Source organism: Cydia pomonella, chromosome 26 (genome assembly GCF_033807575.1).
Source record: "Cydia pomonella isolate Wapato2018A chromosome 26, ilCydPomo1, whole genome shotgun sequence".
Lineage (NCBI taxonomy): Eukaryota > Metazoa > Arthropoda > Insecta > Lepidoptera > Tortricidae > Cydia > Cydia pomonella.
Window position 1 is genome coordinate 5,200,880 of NC_084728.1, and position 22,225 is coordinate 5,223,104.

At 39.2% G+C, this 22,225-nt stretch overlaps 1 protein-coding gene across 2 annotated transcripts in view; it reads left to right on the forward strand.

Moving 5' to 3' along the window:
* Positions 1 to 22,225, forward strand: part of LOC133532149 (diacylglycerol kinase 1) — a 255,031-nt gene that overhangs the window by 230,268 nt on the left and 2,538 nt on the right. The window contains exons 6-20 of one of the 2 annotated variants that reach the window (XM_061870681.1): positions 2,315 to 2,479; positions 3,345 to 3,467; positions 5,402 to 5,526; positions 6,144 to 6,220; positions 6,695 to 6,855; positions 7,693 to 7,806; positions 8,762 to 8,853; positions 9,651 to 9,794; positions 10,344 to 10,596; positions 10,810 to 10,896; positions 11,867 to 11,957; positions 15,209 to 15,311; positions 16,509 to 16,607; positions 17,237 to 17,392; positions 21,758 to 21,902. In XM_061870681.1, coding sequence (XP_061726665.1) covers positions 2,315 to 2,479; positions 3,345 to 3,467; positions 5,402 to 5,526; positions 6,144 to 6,220; positions 6,695 to 6,855; positions 7,693 to 7,806; positions 8,762 to 8,853; positions 9,651 to 9,794; positions 10,344 to 10,596; positions 10,810 to 10,896; positions 11,867 to 11,957; positions 15,209 to 15,311; positions 16,509 to 16,607; positions 17,237 to 17,392; positions 21,758 to 21,902 — 1,935 coding nt within the window. Of the gene's footprint in view, positions 1 to 2,314; positions 2,480 to 3,344; positions 3,468 to 5,401; positions 5,527 to 6,143; positions 6,221 to 6,694; positions 6,856 to 7,692; positions 7,807 to 8,761; positions 8,854 to 9,650; positions 9,795 to 10,343; positions 10,597 to 10,809; positions 10,897 to 11,866; positions 11,958 to 15,208; positions 15,312 to 16,508; positions 16,608 to 17,236; positions 17,674 to 21,757; positions 21,903 to 22,225 lie in introns of those variants that run through there. The other variant, XM_061870680.1, reaches the window with a different exon arrangement.

A 22,225-nucleotide genomic window follows, 5' to 3' on the forward strand; every position in this document is an offset into this window, starting at 1 on the left:
TGCTATTTCGAGCTAACAATGGTATATATTTTCAGCTAAATATTGAATAATGAAAATGTAACAATATTTACATCAAAACTTTGAAATTGATGCGGAGGCGGAAAATGAATTCCAATTGCAAAATAAATTAAAACACTGTTTATTGGTATTATTACGTTACTTTTTATAACCGTGCCTGAAGGATAAATAATACTTTTTCCTCCATAAATGAGTGACTATGTTTGTGCGGGTCAAATCTTGCAAGTTAAATTTTACCCACTCACCGGTTTTCGATGAAGCTGAAAAATTGCATACAAAAAGTCGGGTGACAATGCAATATTAAGGTACCATCGAGCTGATCTATGTAGACAGGAGGTGGCTATTAGGAACTCTGTGATAAAACAACGCAACCTAATTGTGTTTAGGGTTGTTAGAATTGTCTAGTCAGTTGCCTGTTGAAAGAAAAGTCAGCAATAAACGCACGTCTTCTTCTTCCTCGCGTTTGTCCCGGCATTTTGCCACAGCTCATGGGAGCCGGGGGTCCGCTTGACAATGAATCCCAAGATTTGGCGTAGGCACTAGTTTTTACGAAAGCGACTGCCATCTGACCTCCCATCCAGAGGGTAAACTAGGCCTTGTTGGGATTAGTCCGTTTTCCTCACGATGTTTTCCTTCATCGAAAAGCGACTGGTAAATATCAAATGATATTTCGTACATAAGTTCCGAAAAACTTATTGGTACGAGCTGGGGTTTGAATTTGAACTTTGAACCCGCGACCTCCGGATTGCAAGTCGCACGCTCTTACCGCTAGGCCACCAGCGCTATTTATTCTTCTTTGTTGTAGTGATTGCATTGAGCTACAGTATCTAAAGATGTTTTCACTTTTAAAGGTTATTGCTATTAAATAATAAGGCGCAAAAGGGTAATGTAATAAACCAATACCCAACCGATTACAAATTCTTTGAATATTCTGTTCAAATATTTCACAGAACTCGTTTGGTTTGATTCGATATTTATTCGTAATCGCATCAGTGGTTCCGAATCGTGATTTGTCCCATTTCATATTCGCGATGATCGAGAAAATAATCGTGTTTAGCAATTTATGTATATTTTATAACGTTAAATTTTGATGGAAAATTGAGAAATGAGGTTAACGCGAGTTAATGACAACCGCAATGAATACGCAGCTTTAAATATATTTTCGGTTCGTTAGCGGTCATTTGGAATCACTCGCGTTCTCGACTGTTACGACCGTTTTTTTTAATAATCCTTTTACAATTGAATGAATAAATTAATGTATTATAATGTACTCATGAAATCATATACTAGAATTGTCGGAAATGTTATGTTCCATACACTATTTTATTTCTTTTACATTCTCACACTTAATTGATATAAGTACTTTCTAACCTATATTATAGAACCTTCATTACTGGCATACATTATATATACGATTATATCAAATAATGTTATCAATGTAGACAACTGTTATTTACTCTTTATTTATCTTGGGTTAGGCATTTTATAATATGAATATAAAAGTAAAATACAAAAAATCATTAAAAAAGAATAAAAAATACATATAAACACATTATAAAAACCCTAACCTAGGGGCAGCGGGGCAGGTCCCAAGCTGCCGGTGGTCAGGGCCGCAGAGAGAGGAACCGCCGGACTATCCGCGCCGTATCCAAGATCTCCACCTTCTGCATCGGACCCTTGATCCAACCACCTAACGAGAGTCTCTCAAGGTGTTGGCCGAGACTCTTCGCTATGAGACCGTTCACTGAAACGATTATCGGGACAATGATCGTCGAATCAACATCCCACATGGCGGTTATCTCGTGAGCCAAGGTACTTGCTTGACTTATTCTTCTCGGCTTTCACGAGATTCTCATTTTCGTAATGTCGACGAGCACAGCCCGGCGTTGCGATCGATCTGTCAGCACGATGTCAGGCTTATTGGCTGCAATAGTCTTGTCAGTGATGATTAGGCATCGGAGTTTTTATCGCATGGTAAGACTAATAGCGAGCTATGGAGTCGACATTAGCAATAAAATTCAACTCATATTCATACTCATACTCATTCATCTATTTAATAAGTGATTTTCTCAATATTTACATTCCAAAAGCTTTAGCACCACTTGAATAAGTGTATGATTTAGAAAAATCAATCATTTATAATCGTTATTCATTCAATTATAAAATATACCTAAGCCACAGACTTTGCTCAATAATGCCACCATCTGTCCGTAGTATATGTACGCTAGTGATCAATATTTGTGGTTATCTGACAGCAACGAATAATACTAACACTATAATGTGTCATTAATTCCAGGGAGCGTGCACCCCATGTTCACCGTGACCACGCACCCCTCGTACTCCTCGCATGAGCTGTGTCTCGGGCGCACGGAGACCAGCCCCAGTCATAGCCAGATGTCCAGGAACTCGAGCAGAAAGAGCAGTAACTCCTTGAGGGTCAACCAGTCTACCAAGATCGAAGGTAAGAATGAGTGTATCGGAAAGTTAGATATTCACAAGCGGTATTGAACCTTTAAGTCTAAGGAGAGACTTTACCTCCTTGTGTGTGTTCTACCGCTTGTACAATGGGCTGTGCTCGGAAGAATTGTTTGACATGATGCCAATGGTCACTTTCTATCACCGCACCGCTCGCCGTCGGCATAGTGTTCATCCTCACACCCTAGAACCTAACTGGTCGCGCACTGTGCAGTTTAAGAGGAACTTCCTCCCGCGGACGCTCCGGCTGTGGAATGAGCTCCCTGCCGAGGTTATCCCGATGGTCTACAGTCTTGGGGTTGAAGACAAGGAGTACACAGGTTTTTAAAGGATCGGCAACGTGCATGTAACACCTCTGGAGTTGCAGGCGTCCATAGGCTGCGGTGACTGCTTGCCATCAGGCCGGCCATATGCTTGTTTACCACCGTCGTGGGATAAAAAATATACATTTACATTTACATTACACACACATTATTATGTACATTTAGCCCATTCTGGCGTAATATTAATTAATTTTTCATTTCAAATTTTTTTAACAGAATCCAGCGTACTATGGCGCAGCCCTTGTTCACTTTGTATTTATTGGATGTAAAGGAATAAAGTGTATTTTTAATGAATCGTTGCAAAAATATTATATATCTTTCCAGTAAACCTTTGTTAAATAAGTATTTTTCTTGTTGACCAGTTCACACCCTGAAATGGCCAAGAATTCTGGATTTTAATCTAGGATATCAATAATATTGTTGTTTTTAATTCACGTGGCTATTACCGATATCTTTCCATATTTTGCCACCTTGATTTACTTTATCCTCCTTACCTTTATTCTACTAGTGACCATTTTATGTTTTCAGATTTTAAGCACCTCATGCGGCGATCGTCTACCCTAGAAGTGCACACCGCCAGGGTCTCATTGAAGGACATCGTATGCTATCTCTCACTGCTGGAAGCCGGGAGACCTGAAGATAAGCTGGAGTGTAAGTATAAATCTCCAGGAGAAACCTGGACCTAATATCATCATCATCTACCTCGCGTTGTCCCGTCATTTTTGCAACGGCTCATGGGAGCCTGAGGTCCTCTTGGCAACTAATCTCAAGAATAGGCGCAGATTGATTTTATAACCTACAATCTCATAATCACATACATACATACACATAGTACATAGCATAGTACATTTCTCGTTGTCCAATATATTTTGACGACCAGTTTGGCCCAGTGGGTAGTGACCCTGCCTACGAAGCTGATGGTCCCGGGTTCAAATCCTGGTAAGGGCATTTATTCGTGTGACGAGCATGGATATTTGTTCCTAAGTCATGGGTGTTTTTTATGTATTTAAGTATTTATAAATATTTATATATTATATATATCGTTGTCTAAGTACCCTCAACACAAGCCTTATTGAGCTTACTGTGGGACTTAGTCAATTTGTGTAATAATGTCCTATAATATTTATTTATTTATTTATTTATTATAATATTCTTATAAACTATCTACGTATTCTTCCTTATTTTCAAAAGTTGGTTTATATTCTCAGCTTTTTCCTTTAACTTCTTAATTTTCTCTTGTAGCTTCACAAGTTCTTTCTCTATATGTTGGCCAAGCTTGTATGCCTTGAATACCGGTGGTAGTTCAAACTTCTTCTTACATACATTCCATGGAAATTTGACCAACACTCTCGACAGTCATAAAAGAAACCGTGGCATAATCAGACCAAAATTCACTCCCCGGCATTCTTATAGCAACTCTTGCGTTGTAATGTTTTCCAGCACAGGGTAGCTTTATATCTGCATAAAATTCTATCGAAATCCAGGATTTGCTCGTAGTATTTATTTGTATACCATCACCTCCACGGAATCTGTAGTGCACTTGGTATTCTGTGGTTTTCTTGAAACTCATCAAAGGGCGTGGCGCACTTTAAGACTACACTGTGACTACTTCTATTGAAGATAGCTAATTCTCTTGGAGGGGCAAGTTGCAGCACTACGGCATGTTTGATCTCAAACGTATCATCACGACAGTTAATACGGTTGCACGTCCTTAATATTAACGAGTATGTGTTTTCTACCCATCGGTACTGGGGGTTAGAAGTAGTAGTGTACCACGGGCAATAATACAATTTTTCTGAAGTAAAATCTGTCTTCAAAGGCGTTATTGTCATACTTTCAGATTTGCATATTTCTGTCGGATATCCATCTATGAGAACAAATAAGGAAAATATAGGTTCTATATTTACTGATTTTCAAGTGCAGTTAAGTACCTCATAAATAAAAGATTTGCAACTAAAATTTGTTATTTCAGGAGTCTTGTGATCGACTATTATACGTACAAATACGGCATCAAAAATATCATCGAAATATCCTCTTTAGTAGCCTGCGACTTCGTCTGTAGAGGTATTGTTAGCTCAACCACATTTTAACCCCTCTTGGAGTTCAATTTCTAAAAATTTATTCATAATGGAGTTTTTAAAACAATGAGACTGTGTGTCTAATTTGAAGATACTACTTGGAACGGTTTAGACTGTGCGTTTCTTTCTTCCTACTACTTCATCATCTTCCTCGTGTTGTCCCGGCATTTTGCCACGGCTCATGGGAACCTGGGGTCCGCTTGACAACTAATCCCCAGAATTGGTGTAGACACTGCATAGTTTTACGAAAGCCACTGCCATCTGACCTTCCAACCCAGAGGGTAAACTAGGCCTTATTGGGATTAGTCCGGTTTCCTCACGATGTTTTCCTTCACTGAAAAGCGACTATACATATATATATATCAAACGATATTTCGTACTTAACTTCCGAAAAACTCATTGGTACGAGCCAGAATTTGAACCCGCGACCTCCGGATTGAAAGTCACACGCTCTTACCTCTAGGCCACCAGCGCTTGCTTATGTCATATAATATTAATTTATTCCAGTCATGTTCCGCCTATACGACACGGATGGTAACGGGGTCTTGGACACGAATGAGATGGACTGCATCGTTAACCAGATGATGACTGTGGCTGACTACTTGGGCTGGGAGACGTCTGAACTGAAACCGGTGAGACACGCTTTTACGTACTTTTTTCTCCAACATATCGGTTACAGTAAACGTATCAATTACTGACGCCAGTCAGCTTTACGTTTTCAATACTGGTACCAGTGGTACCTTAGGTACCTACAGTTCGTTCAAGTTGATTGCACTGCCAATCTAACGCCAGCATATAACGTTTATAAAATTAAACTTCCTTGAAACACAGACATATGAATTATATTAAACCGGATCACTCACCCTGCCGCCGCCTTCGCCAACATCGGTCTGCAACAGACCGCCGGTCCACCAACAGCAACACGTGCTCCCGTTGAAGAAGCTCCTCGCTATGGAGCGAAACGTGTCGAGCAATCATCGACTTAATATACATGAGTGACCTGGCTTAATATATTTCATATATCGTTATAGTGGCACTGTAATACTTTTTCGCTCTCAATCCGGTGAGAATACACCTTGGACGGATTTTACATAACAGAGCTCATAAGAAGAGTAACATAAGCTCATAACCGTAATTACAGGCTAACAACGCACGAATTAGGTGAAATATCTTCTTGCCAATATCTGTCTACTTGTAATATAATTGACGTTAGCTACCCGTTATTATTAATTTTATTTCAATTTGTCAGATTCTACAAGACATGATGGTGGAAATAGACTACGACGCTGATGGAACTGTGTCGCTGGACGAATGGAAAAGAGGAGGGTATGTTAAAACAATAATCTTAGAATATGTTTTTCCAGAAATGGGCACAATCATCCACATATACATGGAGATGACTGGGCTAAACCCATGAAATGAGCTGCCCCATGCTGAGCTGCTGTCCCATGGGCTGGGATGAGGATGGGCTGGGGATGGAAGAGATCCCTCAAAGGGATAAGTTCGCCTTTGTACTTCTTACTCATTGTATGATACTTTTAACATGTATTTTTGTACAATGAAGAGTTTACTACTACTATTACTACTAAAGTCCTCACCCTGGCCCCAAACGAGTATATCAGTTAAGTTATAAGAATATAACTCCTGCATAATATTATGTATCAGATGCATTAAAAGTTTCTATTGTTTTAAGATGACAGCTAGAAAATGCAGTTTCAGATTTCCTTACAATATCTCCCGTAAAAATACACCCTGAAAAGACTATAAAAAGATTGAATTTAATAAGCTTGTTATTTTCAGGATGACAACCATCCCACTCCTCGTGCTGCTCGGCCTGGACACCAACGTGAAGGAGGATGGTGAACATGCTTGGAGGCTGAAACACTTCAGCAGGCCTGCCTACTGCAACCTGTGCCACAACATGCTCGTCGGGCTTGGAAAGAAGGGGCTGTGCTGCATTTGTAAGTCTATTTAACTCTAGAAAGATAAAACATATTTATTCATGACGATCACAAAACTTGTACGAACATGTACAGATAACAAAATCGTGTGCATCACGAAATGTACCCAACTCAGCATACTCACTATACACTCAGCATACAGCAACACAGAATCAGACATATATCATTATATTACATTAAAGGAATTCCATCAAATGTCTTTGAATGGCGTCAGCATCAAAAATCTGTAAATAATACAGTTGAATTTAAAGCTACCTTATCAAATTTTATCATGCCATATATCGCCACCAAAATTTTATCAAAAAATATTTTCAAAGTCAGTAGCGTAGCGTCATTCGCCTCATTTCTGATTTTGCACCATGTTAAGAGAGCCTAGTCAGACCGCTCGAAGAAAATTATGTAAGTAGGAACAATCCTTGAAGTCGCCAGAAAAATTGGCACTCTTCTTCTTCTTTCTCGCATCATTTTGCCACGGCTCATGGGAGCCTGAGGTCCGCTTGGCAACTTACCCGAAGAATTGGCGTAGACACTAGTTTTTACGAAAACGACTGCCATCTGACCTCCCAACCCAGAGGGTAAACTAGACCTTATTGGGATTAGTCCGGTTTCCTCACGATGTTTTCATTCACTCAAAAGAGACTAGTAAATATCAAATGATATTTCGTACGAGCAGGGGTTGCCCGGGACCTCCGGATTGAAAGACGCACGCTCTTATCGCTAGGCCACCAGCGCGAATACCAGCCAATTTTTAACACTTCGCCATATGATTGCTTTATAGTTTCTGTTTTTGTGTGTATTTAAGTATACCATACCATAACAAATCTGTTTCTGTTGCAGTCTGCAAGTATACTGTTCATGAGCGTTGTGTGCAACGCGCTCCTGCGTCCTGCATAGCAACGTATTCAAAGTCGAGGAGGGCTCCCGCTACTCTGGCTCATCATTGGGTTGAAGGTATTGTTTGTATTTAACACACATCCCTGGGATAATTTGCAAGTAAGGTTAGATGGGGTAAGAGAAACAGTTATAGGAAATCCTCATACTATTTATTTTGTCCTGAGCACAATGAATTATATTTATCTTAACGCACATGACCTTAAACTATTCATGAGCGTTGGGTGCAGCGCGCTCCTGCGAGTCTTGCGGAGGGCTTCCGCCACTCTGGCTCACCATTAGGTTGAAGGTATGATATCTAATGAAAAAGGTCTAGTTTGTATCCTAACACAATTCCTGAAACTTCTTTAAATAGTTAATATGCTAATAAAATTGAAAGCTTATGTCTAGCCTATCACTGGTCCGTTGGTGAGGTTTATATTGAGTTTGTTTAGCAGTCTGCAAGTACAGCTGTGCACACGGCCGCCTCTTGTAAGCCACTTACTCGTACTTAAAGTTTGGTGCTTTAACGTCAAGGCATGTGTGCTCTAATGGTTTATAACCTCAAAAAACCAATTTTTTTTTTCCAAGAATAGAACCTAGACAAATTAATCTTTTATGATCGCAAAGGGATACTGTAGATAATTTTTTTTTCCTCTTGTTTTGAACACTCCTGTACATAAAACGTAATTTTTATTGATAAACACATAACCTAAAATTAACTAAAAAGTTTTTATTTTGGGGTAGGCTCTCGAATACATTTTTTTAATTTTTCGATGTCAATCAATAGGTATGTCCAGACTAGACCTCTAAGTGGCAATGACGCAGTCATAAATGTGTTTTGTACCGACTTATGGCGAAATAATGATTTCGAAAAACATTTAATTATCTCTGAAACTAGGCTAATCCAGAAAATTGTATATGACATTTTAGTTTCTAAATATTACCAGGAATTCTTAGTTAAAATGTCTCGCAATGCATCTCGAAATCTTTATGTATGAAAAAAAAATGCTTATGAAATATTAAATGTTAATAGGAAACTGCCACGGCAAGTGCGCTCGGTGTCGGAAGAAGATCAAGGGATACAACGGGATCACCGGACTCCACTGCCGCTGGTGCCACATCACAGTATGTATCATGGCTTACCACTGTTTGCCTTTCATTCATTCAAGCTCGAATCTGCCTCAAACGTCTTCTTTAGACAGTTGTTTGGCCATCAGAGACCGTCATCAGCTATTTCGTCATGAAATGAAAGATATTCACACAGGCGCGGATACAAGGGGGGGGCCATAGGGGCAATGGCCCCCCCCTAAAACCCTGGCTCTCACATTACTAAATTGATTTACCATTGAAATTGATTACCATTTTGAGATTTTCTCAAAATGGCCCCCCCCCTAAGCCAAATCTTGTATCCGCGCCTGTATTCACAGTAGTAATCGTCGAAAGCTGATAGCTGAAACTGCTCATAAACTAAATAGAAATTGACACTTCTGAAGTGCAATTCTCCAACAACTATAAACCCAGTCGCAAAATTATATGACCATATTATGAATGAATTTATCGTAACGCCAGTATTAACCGTTAACTGAGCATCGTTAACGGTTAATAGTGGACCTTAATATGAGTTACAATACAATTATGGACGATAGGTAGTTATATCATTTCCCACATAATATTTTATTTTCGATATAAGTAGTACTGAAGTCTTTGAAAATGCCCCGAGTTTAACAGGTGAATAATGGCACTGTACGGCACCATACGTTATGAGATTGTCTAATCGTTAAACATCTGTATATGACAACCAAAGTTACCACATAATATCGTAAAGCCCCATTAAGTACCTAGCATTGGTTGTCAAATTCAAGGCCCAAATACTTATTAGACTCGTTACCTCATCTGGCATTAATACCTTCTGCTATTAACAGCTTCACAATCGCTGCGTGGCCAACAACGCCGGCGGGACGTGTTCTTTAGGCCGCCATGCTCGTCACATCCTGCCTCCGACTGCCATCCGTCCGCTCGTGCTCGACCGGCAACGGTCGTTACCTCACCGTCCGCATCATGACCAGGTTACACCAACAACACTATTGTTACTTGTGTGACGACTACATGCTCGACACACCCTGCCCCCGACTGCAATCCGTCCGCTCGTACTCGACCTGTAACGGTCACTGCCTCACCGTCCGCATCATGACCAGGTTACAACAACACTATTGGTACTTATGTAACGACTACATGCTCAACACATCCTGCCCCCGACTGCCATCCGTCCGCTCGTGCTCTACCGGCAACGGTCACTGCCTCACCGTCCGCATCATAACCTGGTTACAACAACAACACTATTGGTACTTGTGTAACGACTACATGCTCGACACATCCCGCCCCGACTGCAATCCGTCCGCTCGTGCTCGACCGGCAACGGTCACTGCCTCACGGTCCACATCATGACCAGGTTAAAACAACAACAACAATATTGGTACCTATGTGACCATGTTCAGCCCTGGGCACTAGAGGTCTTGGTCACTTATTCTTCGTATATGACATTTATTTCGGATTAGAATCCTATTGTAAATACCCCAACAAAATAGAACATGTCTAAAAAAGTTTTTCTTTTCCAGCAAACCCTCCCAACTTCCATATCCCTCCCCATCTCCATCTCAGCCCCCCCAGACGAGAAAAAGGAGGAGAAGAAGGAACACCGCGCTCCCCCCATCTCCTTCCAAATCAGCCCTCCTGACGGCAGCTGTCCTCTCCTGGTGTTCATCAACCCTAAGTCTGGGGGGCGCCAAGGGTCCCGGGTGCTGAGGAAACTGCAGTATATCCTGAATCCGAGGCAGGTGCATGATATTGCGAAGGGCGGCCCGATGCAAGGTTAGTTTGGTGTGTTATTTATGCAACGATGGAATATATATATGTGTTTGATTTCGAAAAACGCTCTTATATAAATATCTGCATTTCAAGAAAACTATTTCATAGCAAATAAAATCATATTTTTCTTTTATCTTAGAGAGACTAATCTGAGTCCAGAAAACAATTGCACCTTGCATCCCTAGCATCCATAACATAAAGAACTTATGGTTCCAGGTCTGCAGATGTTCAAAGACGCGAAGAACTATAGGGTGATATGCTGCGGTGGTGACGGAACCGTCGGCTGGGTGCTGGAAACCATGGGTGAGGATTACCTATAGATATTTCTCTTCACTTGTGACATGAGTGACCTGACCGCTTTTGGCTCGCATAATGCGTTATCTCACTTATCTGTCTTGGCATTACCGAATGGGCCCTAAGGAAGACCATCGCTGGTTTCATGGCTAGCATTATGCTGATTTGAGTTCATTTCGTGATGCGTACTTATTAGTTCTGTTTTTGTCTGTACAAATTTGTAATTGCCACAATAGTTATTTGTGCAACAAGAGAGGAAAGTTGGTTTTTCTTGCGAGTGTTGATATTGAGTCCCGAGTAAGAGAAAGATTTATTTTATTTATTTATTTAAACTTTATTGCACAATATAACAAATAAAGTACAAATGGCGAACTTAATGCCTAAAGGCATTCTCTACGTGCAGGCATTAAACAAAAAAAACAGAATAAGTAACTTAAAACAAGCAAAATAGCTATAAATAATATATACTAACGGTAATAAGATTCTAAGTTATAATCTTGAGCGTAGCGAAGGTCTCAAAAATACGAGATGTAAAATAACTTTGCTCTCGTGTGACACATACAACTTTTCACCTCAGTAGTGAAAACATATTAAAGGTTAAAAAAATTCAACATCAAGTTAAGTTAACCACATTTATTTACATTCATGAATGGAAGGCATCATCATTATGAAGAAAGCTTGTCTCACTCCCTGGAGGGACGAAAGTAGGCTTGTTCGAGCTGCTGAGGTGAAAATAAATGTATTTTTAGTATAAAGCAAAACATGAATTTGGAAATTTTCAAATCAAATGTATGTGACCAATATCGCCTAGCACTAGACAATACACCTCTATTTCAAATTCTCTTTGCTATATCTATCTATATATTATCATTTAGTAGGTACCCATAACACAAGCCTTATTGAGCATACTTTGTCGTTTGAGAGGTCGATCTTAAATTGTCGGTAAAATTGTCCTATAATATTTATATATTTATTTCAGATAAAGTGCAAATGGACACACAGCCGGCGGTGGGCGTGATCCCTCTCGGCACTGGGAACGATCTGGCTCGCTGCTTGAGGTGGGGTGGTGGGTAAGTACTATTTTTTCTACAACTTCTAGCAATAAAAAGTACTATATGGAAACGGCTGCATACATCATTAACCTTTTAACCGCCGTAGTCTGAAATATAAGACATAAAATATCCAGCTTATTTCGCCGCGGTCTGATAAATAAGACAAAACTTCGAACGACTACTTCGCAAGCATCTTCTGTCAGAAGAACTTAAATAAGGTTCACCATCATGTATATGTACATAATTATATGTATTAGTCTATCTTTTATACATTATATAAGTAGAAGTATTCAACTATTTTATTTTTTTCCTTATTATTTGTTATTATTTTTTCCTGCACCAACATACACAAATGTCTCTGTTTGACCCAATGGTTGACTAGTAGAGAATGCCTTTTGGCATTAAGTTCGCCATTTGTACATTTTTCTTTATGTGTGCAATAAAGTTTAAATAAATAAATAAATAATAAAACTTCGTGTAACTTTGTGCCCGCGGCGACACGAGCACGCTCCAAGAAAAATTATAAGCGGTTAAAAGGTTAAATATGAAGTACATAGGTCATAGGTCGACCCGTCAATCGACCCGACTATTCTTCTTCTTTGTCTTTGCCTTATCCCATTATTTGAGGTCGTCTCTCCTCATTCTCATGCGAGCCGACTATTACGATATACAGTGACCTTAGCCATTGGACAAACCCTGAAATCCCACGTAGGGTTACTTCTCAGGAATGTTCTGACGTTCATATTTTTTAAATTAGAACAAAAGATTAAAAAAAAAAATATTTTTCGAACAAAAGTTATTTTCAATAATCGACAACAAAAAGAAACACACTGTGTTAATCTTTGGCAGAGTTTTTGACAATTTGTTCGAAATATTTGATAATGATGACATTTTTCAAAAGTCAGAAGCTTATTAGTGTCATAAATAATAATAATAAACAAAAAGGTCGAAGAAGATTCCATACTATTCTTTTAGGATATTACCTTAGGAGCTATAATGTTGCCACATTTTCGAACAGAGGCATGAAAATTACCTCACAGCGACATCTAATTGAAAAGCTACCAACATTAAAAGGAAAGGGGACGGCCGTTTCCCCATACAAACGTAGTCCCCATTTTCCTCTCCGCATATTGACATTATGAAAAATATTTTTATATATTTTGATCTATATTAACCATAGCTGTGCCCCTACCTTTGCTTTTTAGGGTTCCGTAGCCAAATGGCAAAAAACGGAACCCTTATAGATTCGTCATGTCCGTCTGTCTGTCCGATTCTGTCACAGCCACTTTTTTCCGAAACTATAAGAGCTGTACTGTTCAAACTTAGTAAGTGGATGTATTCTATGAACCGCATTAAGATTTTCACACAAAAATAGAAAAAAAACAATAAATTTTGGGGGTTCCCCATACTTAGAACTAAAACTCAAAAAATCTTTTTTCATCAAACCCATACGTGTGGGGTATCTATGGATAGGTCTTCAAAAATGATATTGAGGTTTCTAATATCATTTTTTTCTAAAATGAATAGTTTGCGCGAGAGACACTTCCAAAGTGGTAAAATGTGTGTCCCCCCCCCCCGTAACTTCTAAAATAACAGAATGAAAAATCTAAAAAAAATATATGATATACATTGCCATGTAAACTTCCACCGAAAATTGGTTTGAACGAGATCTAGTAAGTAGTTTTTTTTTTAATACGTCATGAAATTAAAAAATTTTTTTTTTTTTTTCAACATACCCATACATGTGGGGTATCTATGGATAGGTCTTCAAAAATGATATTAAGGTTTCTAATATCATTTTTTTCTAAACTGAATAGTTTGCGCGAGAGAACCTCCCAAAGTAAAAAAAAGTGTGTCCCCCCCCCCGTAACTTCTAAAATAACAGAATGAAAAATCTAAAAAAAATATATGATATACATTGCCATGTAAACTTCCACCGAAAATTGGTTTGAACGAGATCTAGTAAGTAGTTTTTTTTTAATACGTCATGAAATTAAAAAAAAAATTTTTTTTCAACATACCCATACATGTGGGGTATCTATGGATAGGTCTTCAAAAATGATATTAAGGTTTCTAATATCATTTTTTTCTAAACTGAATAGTTTGCGCGAGAGAACCTCCCAAAGTAAAAAAAAGTGTGTCCCCCCCCCTGTAACTTCTAAAATAACAGAATGAAAAATCTAAAAAAAATATATGATATACATTACGATGCAAACTTCTAACGAAAATTATTTTGAACGAGATCTAGTGAGTAGTTTTTTTTAATACGTCATAAATTAAAAAAAAAATTTTTTTCGTCAAACCCATACGTGTGGGGTATCTATGGATAGGTCTTCAAAAATGATATTTAGGTTTCTAATATAATTTTTTTTCTAAAGTGAATAGTTTGCGCGAGAGACACTATCAAAGTGGTAAAATGTGTGTCCAAAGTGGTAACATGTTGAACGAGATCTATAGTTTAAGTAGTTTTTTTTAATACGTCATAAAGGAACCCTTCATGGGCGAGTCCGACTCGCACTTGGCCGCTTTTTTATTATTATTGTAGAAATTAGGACCGAAAAATATAATAATCAAAAATTCAAAAAAAACAAACGTAAGGTAACATAGCTCTGGTTGATATGCAACAACACACAGTCGTGCACACAGTCGCACTTCTCACTCACTACATACAAAATCCAATCTGTAATGACGACACAAATACATAGAAAATGTCACACGTCAACGTCAAATCTTGCACACCTCGTTCTCTTTTTGTGTACGGACGAGTCACAACGTGCACAGCCATAGGTACAGTTGTACCTATGCTTCGGCAGAGGGGAAATAGTATGAATGCCGTCTCCCTTCCGTGTTGCTCGAAGGCAACGAGGCTTATTAAGAGCAGTGTAGCAGCCAAGGTTGATTACTCTTTAACACCACCCGGGAGTCACGGGTAATCTTCTTGCGGACGCGAGTAATCTTCGTCTCCATACCTGTTGCGTTGACTGTGTGTCTGTGTATCAGTCTGTAATCAAACCTTGCAAGTTCGATTTGAATTCCCGGTTTCCGATGAAGCTGATTTGCATATTATGTGTAAGTCGAGTGACAATGCAATATTATGGTATCATCGAGCTGATAATCTGATGATGGAGACAGGAGGTGGGCACTCTGTGATAAAACAACTCAAACTAATTGTGTTTTAGGTTGATTGAATTTACTCGATGAGTATTAGTTGCCCGTGGAAAGAAAAGTACAGTCAGCGATAAAACCTTGTACCAAAAATTCATTTTCAGGTACGAAGGCGAGTCCATTCACAAGATATTAGATAAGATATCGCGCGCCAGCACCGTGATGATGGACCGATGGCAGATCGACGTTGAAAACACCAATGAAGAGGTACAAGTCTGTTCTAATAGCTTAGGTAATTAGAGTATCATAAGACCCTATCTGGTTAAGGTCCTAGATCCTAAACGACAGTGGAAATATCTATGGTGGTGAGGTCTAGCTACAAATGTGCACGTTGCGTAATGTTTCAAATAACTTAGAAAATTTCACATCGGTGGCAAACAAGCATACGGCCCGCCTGATGGTAAGCACTCCGTAGCCTATGTACGCCTGCAACTCCAGAGGAATTACATGCGCGTGGCTGACCCTAGCACGCCGCACCCTCGTTGAGCTCTGTCAACCTTACTCACCGGCAGGAACACAACACTATGAGTAGGGTCTAGTGTTATGTGGCTGCGGTTTTCTGTAACGTGGAGGTACTTCCCCAGTTGGGCTCTGCTCTAGATCTGGAACGTCATCCACTGTGCTGTGCCCTACCACATAAAGCGAGATGACGTTCACAATGCCCATACCTCTCTTTTGGACGTAGTTTAAGGACGTACCCGGGTCCAGAGATTCATAAGACCTTATCGGGTTAAGATCCTAGATCCTAAACGACAGTGGAAATGCCTAAGGTGATGAGGTCTAGCTACAAATATGCAAGTTGCGGAAAGTTTCCCATAATAAAGTTTAGAAAATTTCACAGGAAACATAATTATGACATTCCCCTACAAGTGTGATACAGTCGTAGCCAAAATGAGATAGTTTGGTACCACTGTATTATATATATTTGTCTACTTTTGATATGTTTATGTGCTGCATGTTTAATGTTTTAGATTTCTATGTGTGTAAATTACATGAAATAAATAATTTTAAATTTGATAGGAACTTTTTTATTTTGGAAGTAAAAAATTTCTATTCCAATACAAAACCATGCGAAGTTTCTGAAATGTCTCCATATAGAAATTCAGCAATTTTAGAAACTTACCGACGCCAGTCAGTAGTCTTAGCCAAGTGATAATCGTTTACAGATAACACAAACCGAAACTTAAATAAGTGTCCTTATATGGAAATGTACACGTATTTTTTTGTTTTAACTGTCATTCCGATAAGTACAATACGTATACAAACATTATAAACGCCAAACAAAAAATTATGTATCGGGATAACAGATACTACGAAGTCTCGTTCGTTAATGTAATAGTTATTTACTTTTGTCATCTGGTGTTAGGCCTCCTGAGATTCAATAGATTATGTTTAATTTTCTAGCAACGAGAGCCATCAGAGCAGCCAGAAATGCCGACCTCGGCGCCGCACCCGACGTCTGTGCCCTACAATATCATCAACAACTACTTCTCTATCGGCGTTGTGAGTACATTGTCTGTAGTTCTGTGGGACATTCTAAGTACACTGTCACTAGTCCTGTGGGACATTCTGAGTGCATTGTCAATAGCCTTGTGGGTCATTCATTTAACAACGGGGGCCATCAGAGTAGCCAGAAATGCTGACTTCGGCGCCGCACCCGACGTCTGTGCCCTACAATATCATCAATAACTACTTCTCTATCAGCGTTGTGAGTACATTGTCTGTAGTTCTGTGGGACATTCTAAGTGCATTGTCACTAGTCCTGTGGGACATTCTAAGTGCATTGTCAATAGCCTTGTGGGTCATTCATTTAACAACGGGAGCCATCAGAGCAGCCAGAAATGCCGACCTCGGCGCCGCACCCGACGTCTGTGCCCTACAATATCATCAATAACTACTTCTCTATCGGCGGTGTGAGTACATTGTCTATAGTTCTGTGGGGCGTTCTGAGTACATTGTCAATAGTCCTGTGGGACATTTATTTAGAAACGGGAGCCATTAGAGCAGTCAGAAATGCCGACCTCGGCGCCGCACTGGAAGTCTGTGCCCTACAAAATCATCAAATGAAGACTAAAGAGACTTTGAGTACAAGTTCGTGTTATGAAAATTGAATAATTTTTCCAACATTTCAGGACGCAGCAATCTGCGTGAAGTTCCACACGGAACGGGAGCGCAATCCAGACAAGTTCAGCTCTCGGATGAAGAACAAGCTGTGGTACTTCGAGTTCGCCACGTCGGAGCAGTTCGCGGCCAGCTGCAAGAACTTACACGAACACATCGATATTGTGGTCAGTATTAATAAGCATTCGATCCCAAGCAGTAGTGCTATCTCTGTCACACTTACGTAGCCTATAAGCAACCCGGACAAGTTCAGCTCTCGGATGAAGAACAAGCTGTGGTACTTCGAGTTCGCCACGTCGGAGCAGTTCGCGGCCAGCTGCAAGAACTTACACGAACACATCGATATTGTGGTCAGTATTAATAAGCATTCGATCCCAAGCAGTAGTGCTATCTCTGTCACACTTACGTAGCCTATAGGCAGCCCGGACAAGTTCAGCTCCCGCATAAAGAACAAGCTGTGGTACTTCGAGTTCGCCACGTCGGAGCAGTTCGCGGCCAGCTGCAAGAACTTACACGAACACATCGATATTGTGGTCAGTATTAATAACCATTAGAGCGCGAGCAGGAGTGCTATCTCTGTCACACCTACGTAGCCTATAGGCAACCCGGAGAAGTTCAGCATTCGCATAAAGAACAAGCTGTGGTACTTCGAGTTCGCCACGTCGGAGCAGTTCGCGGCCAGCTGCAAGAACTTACACGAACACATCGATATTGTGGTCAGTATTAATAACCATTAGAGCGCGAGCAGGAGTGCTATCTCTGTCACACCTACGTAGCCTATAGGCAACCCGGAGAAGTTCAGCATTCGCATAAAGAACAAGCTGTGGTACTTCGAGTTCGCCACGTCGGAGCAGTTCGCGGCCAGCTGCAAGAACTTACACGAACACATCGATATTGTGGTCAGTATTAATAACCATTAGAGCGCGAGCAGGAGTGCTATCTCGGTCACACCTACGTAGCCTATAGGCAACCCGGAGAAGTTCAGCATTCGCATAAAGAACAAGCTGTGGTACTTCGAGTTCGCCACGCCGGAGCAGTTCGCGGCCAGCTGCAAGAACTTACACGAACACATCGATATTGTGGTCAGTATTAATAACCATTAGAGCGCGAGCAGGAGTGCTATCTCTGTCACACCTACGTAGCCTATAGGCAACCCGGAGAAGTTCAGCATTCGCATAAAGAACAAGCTGTGGTACTTCGAGTTCGCCACGTCGGAGCAGTTCGCGGCCAGCTGCAAGGACTTCGTCGAAAAATCGAAGTTCGTCATTGCGGGCATTTTTCTCTGTCACTCTAATTACGTGTTACTGAGACTAAAAGAGCCCGTAATCCCCACAATTTGCAAATTTCGGTTTTCGCGGTACACGCCCCCTTACACGACCATATTGATCAGTTGTGGTCAGTTTTTTAGCGTACAATCCCTGCCTACGAAAGTGGTGTTCTTGAGCGAACCAGGGGGCCTAGTCAAGATTTAAATCGTACATCGACAAACGCCTAAAAAAAGAAAAACTGTATCGGAATGACAGATGCTATGAAAAGTCACGTAACTATTTCCTGCCTAGTCTCTCAATCCAAATGGGTCGTTGTTGTTCTCAAGTTCAGAAAATTATACGTTTCTACTCTAGAGCACTGTACTTTTTAAGTACGTTTTTTCTTTTTTTTTACGATAAGCAATTAAAATTTCAGTTATTAATGGATTAGTGGTACGGTTTCCATTGTGATATTTAATTAACTCCCCATTCCATAAATAATGATATTTTTACCTAAATTGTATTGAAAGTACCCTCAAGAAATACTACTGAAGTTTATACTGATAGCCGTGTTTTTTTAATGCACATGTATTTTACTTTCCTCGTATTCGAAATGAAAAGTAGAGTGAAACTCGGGTGAAAGGTACCTTTTCATACCTTGGTTAACAATCTACTATTCTAACATGAGTTCCGATAAACTCATTGGTGCTATGTGGAATTTTAATACGATTTTTGATCTAGATGCAGCACTCTTAGACATTGCTCATTTAAATTTAAATATATAAAGCAGTTACCTACTTCACAAAGATACTGACAACACTCTTAAAGATGACACACTAAAAAAAAGTCTGTATGTTTAGGTAGTTCAATAAATGTAAACAATGTGTTTTTACATTTTCGGGTACTTGAAACATTTATTAGTTAACCAACGAAATAGAAAACTGCCTGGATCTGTTCCTTCATCGTTCTGGTTTTAACCTATTTCATTTAATAGTGTAATGTTTTCATCTACCCTCATTTCGTCGCTGGGCCTGCAAAAGTCGCTATGTGCATTTTTTCATTTTTTCGTTTTTGGCACCATTTTGAACCTTACGTCAATACTCATATGGTCCAAAAACAGCGATAAGCTAACATTATTATTTCTGGCCATGCTAAAAATAAGCATGTGAAGTTCATACATTAAAAGTGCCTTAGAAAATAGCTAAGTTTCAGTAATCACATAACTGTGTCATCGGTATAATACTATTAAAGCAAAATTGTGGCCGATATGTGTACGAATAATTCGCTATGTGCTTTGAAGCACATAGCAAATTATTCGTACTAGTTTGATCGGGTCGTTTGCGCCTGCGATGTGATTTTCGGCACATAGCGACATTTTAGTACAAGTTATGACCTGTCGCACTTCGCGTTAGGATCCGATGAACTGACACATGCGTATTTATTAAAGTAAAGTGTTCATTGATGTTTTGGCGTTTCTTGTGGCAACATCGTTTTAGTTAAGATCGTGATTATTTAATAAGTTAATGTGTTAATGCGAGTAAAGTGTGACGGGGTAAGTAATTTAACTATTTATTTAAGTAAAAGGAAGTGCTGTTAATATTAAATATTACTGATTAGAGTTAAAAATGACTACTGGTGGAAATGTTTGGTTTAGTACTGAGTTTTTTCTTTAATTCTCGGTTAATACGGTGGTAATCGGTTTTCATAAATACTTTTTAATAATAAATGTTATTTCCGCGGCCGCATCTGCATGTCAAAGGGTATCAGTTAAGCTTAAGGTGTGTTTAAATGATGTTTGTTTAGAATCATAACTTTTTGGTACTTAACAACTTAACTAACGAATAGTATAAGGCCTGGTAAGAAAATCGGTGATCCAACTGTAACAGACATAAGAGGGCTGCTCTATGTCGACGGCGACGTAAAATACAAGCTCCGTCACTCAGATGACTGGACCACTTTACCACAAAGAAGAAATCCCACCTCTGAAAATAAGGAAGTGATAAGACTGTACAACTCTCCTGTTAAAATCGACAATACTAAATTTAACCATTTACAAAGTCTAAAAAAATACATGCACCGAGACTATCATTCTTTCTATGATAATTTACCTCATTAATTCTGATCTCAAGTTATTTAATTTTAATTTTGTAGTAATTATTATTATATCGACGATTAAGTAAGTTTTTTTAAGAAGAAATAAATTTGAGCTTGTTTTATATTTTGTTTTTAAGGATCTCATTAGGTCTGTTTCTCTTACTTTTGAACAAGTTAAAATTTTGATATTTTAAGTAAATTTTGAGTAGGTCGATAATGAACATACAGTTCAAGATTACTTTTTTGTTAAGTGCAATTGATTAATTTAATTTAAGGAATGTGGAGAAGACCATTTTTATTTAATTACATTTTTTTGCCTATTTTATATTCTGTTTTATTACCTGAGCGTCCTCTTTGCAAAAATAACTATGTGCAATTTGAAGCACAATTCAGAGTGCCTCAGCAACAATTTGAAGTCGCTATGTACTAATTATGCACATGGAGGTTATTTTGGAACCCAAATATTTGTCGCTATGTGCAAAATTAAGTTTTTTTTTGAAATATAAAATTTGCTTTCCATTATGTAATTTTAAAAATATTCTTAAATTACGTAAAAAATAAAACTCTGTTACCCTTTTTTTTCTTTTTTACTTGCTTTCAATGCATACTGAGAAAACTTGTTTTTTGTTGCTCCTGAAAAATTGGTATAAAACACATAGCGACTTTTGCAGGCCCAGCGACGAAATGGCTAAATATTCGATTAATCAAATCATCCCGATATATTCCTATTAACGAAATAGCATGATTAGAACAGCTTCGTTGTTACGTTGAGTAAGAAATTGATCATAGTAAAATCTCTGGAAGTTGTGGCACATCGAGATATATTAATTGTCTTGAAGAATTTTCTTGCCCAATAAAACACCTAATTGGTGGTTTGTTTACAGTATTTTCAATACCTAAAGATACAGACTATAAAACGGTCCGGGAGAAGACGTCTGACACTTCGTTTTCTATACCCTGCAACTCATCATAGAAAACGAACTGTCAGACGCCTCAGTTCAGACCCGGGCCGTTCTTCAAGCGTCAATCATCCTTAAACCGTTAAAGGTAAGACCGTGCTCGAAAGAAGAGTTCCACTGAAAAATATTTTTTTGAAATTCAACACCGTCTTCTGCGTGGGTAAAATCTCAGGCGATTAATCCATTACATAAAAACAAGAAACAAGTAGTGTAAAAATAATATCTGTTGCAGTGTGACGGGTCATCCCTAGAGTTGAATAAAGGTCCCGCTCTGCAGGGAGTGGCGTTGTTGAACATCCCCTACGCGCACGGGGGCTCCAACTTATGGGGGGCAAGCGGGGTACATCGAAAAGGTCGCTTCCCTAATGCACAACAAGGTAAGTTCACTATAAGGTAATATAATGTACCCTACATTATGGTGTGACGGTTCATCACTAGAGTTGAACTCGGGTAAGTATATTACAATAAGTATGACAGATCGTCACTAGATCTGAACAAGGGCCCAGCGCTCCAAGGAGTAGTGGTAATTACTGAACTTTCCCTATGTTCACGGGGGCTTCAACTTATGAGAGGCAAGCGGAGTCATCGAAAGGGACGCTTCCCTAATGCACAACAAGGTTGATTTAAGTAATAAAAATGACATCCTTGAAAATACTAAAAAACAGAATATAATAGATATTTAAGGGGCCTCCCATACAAC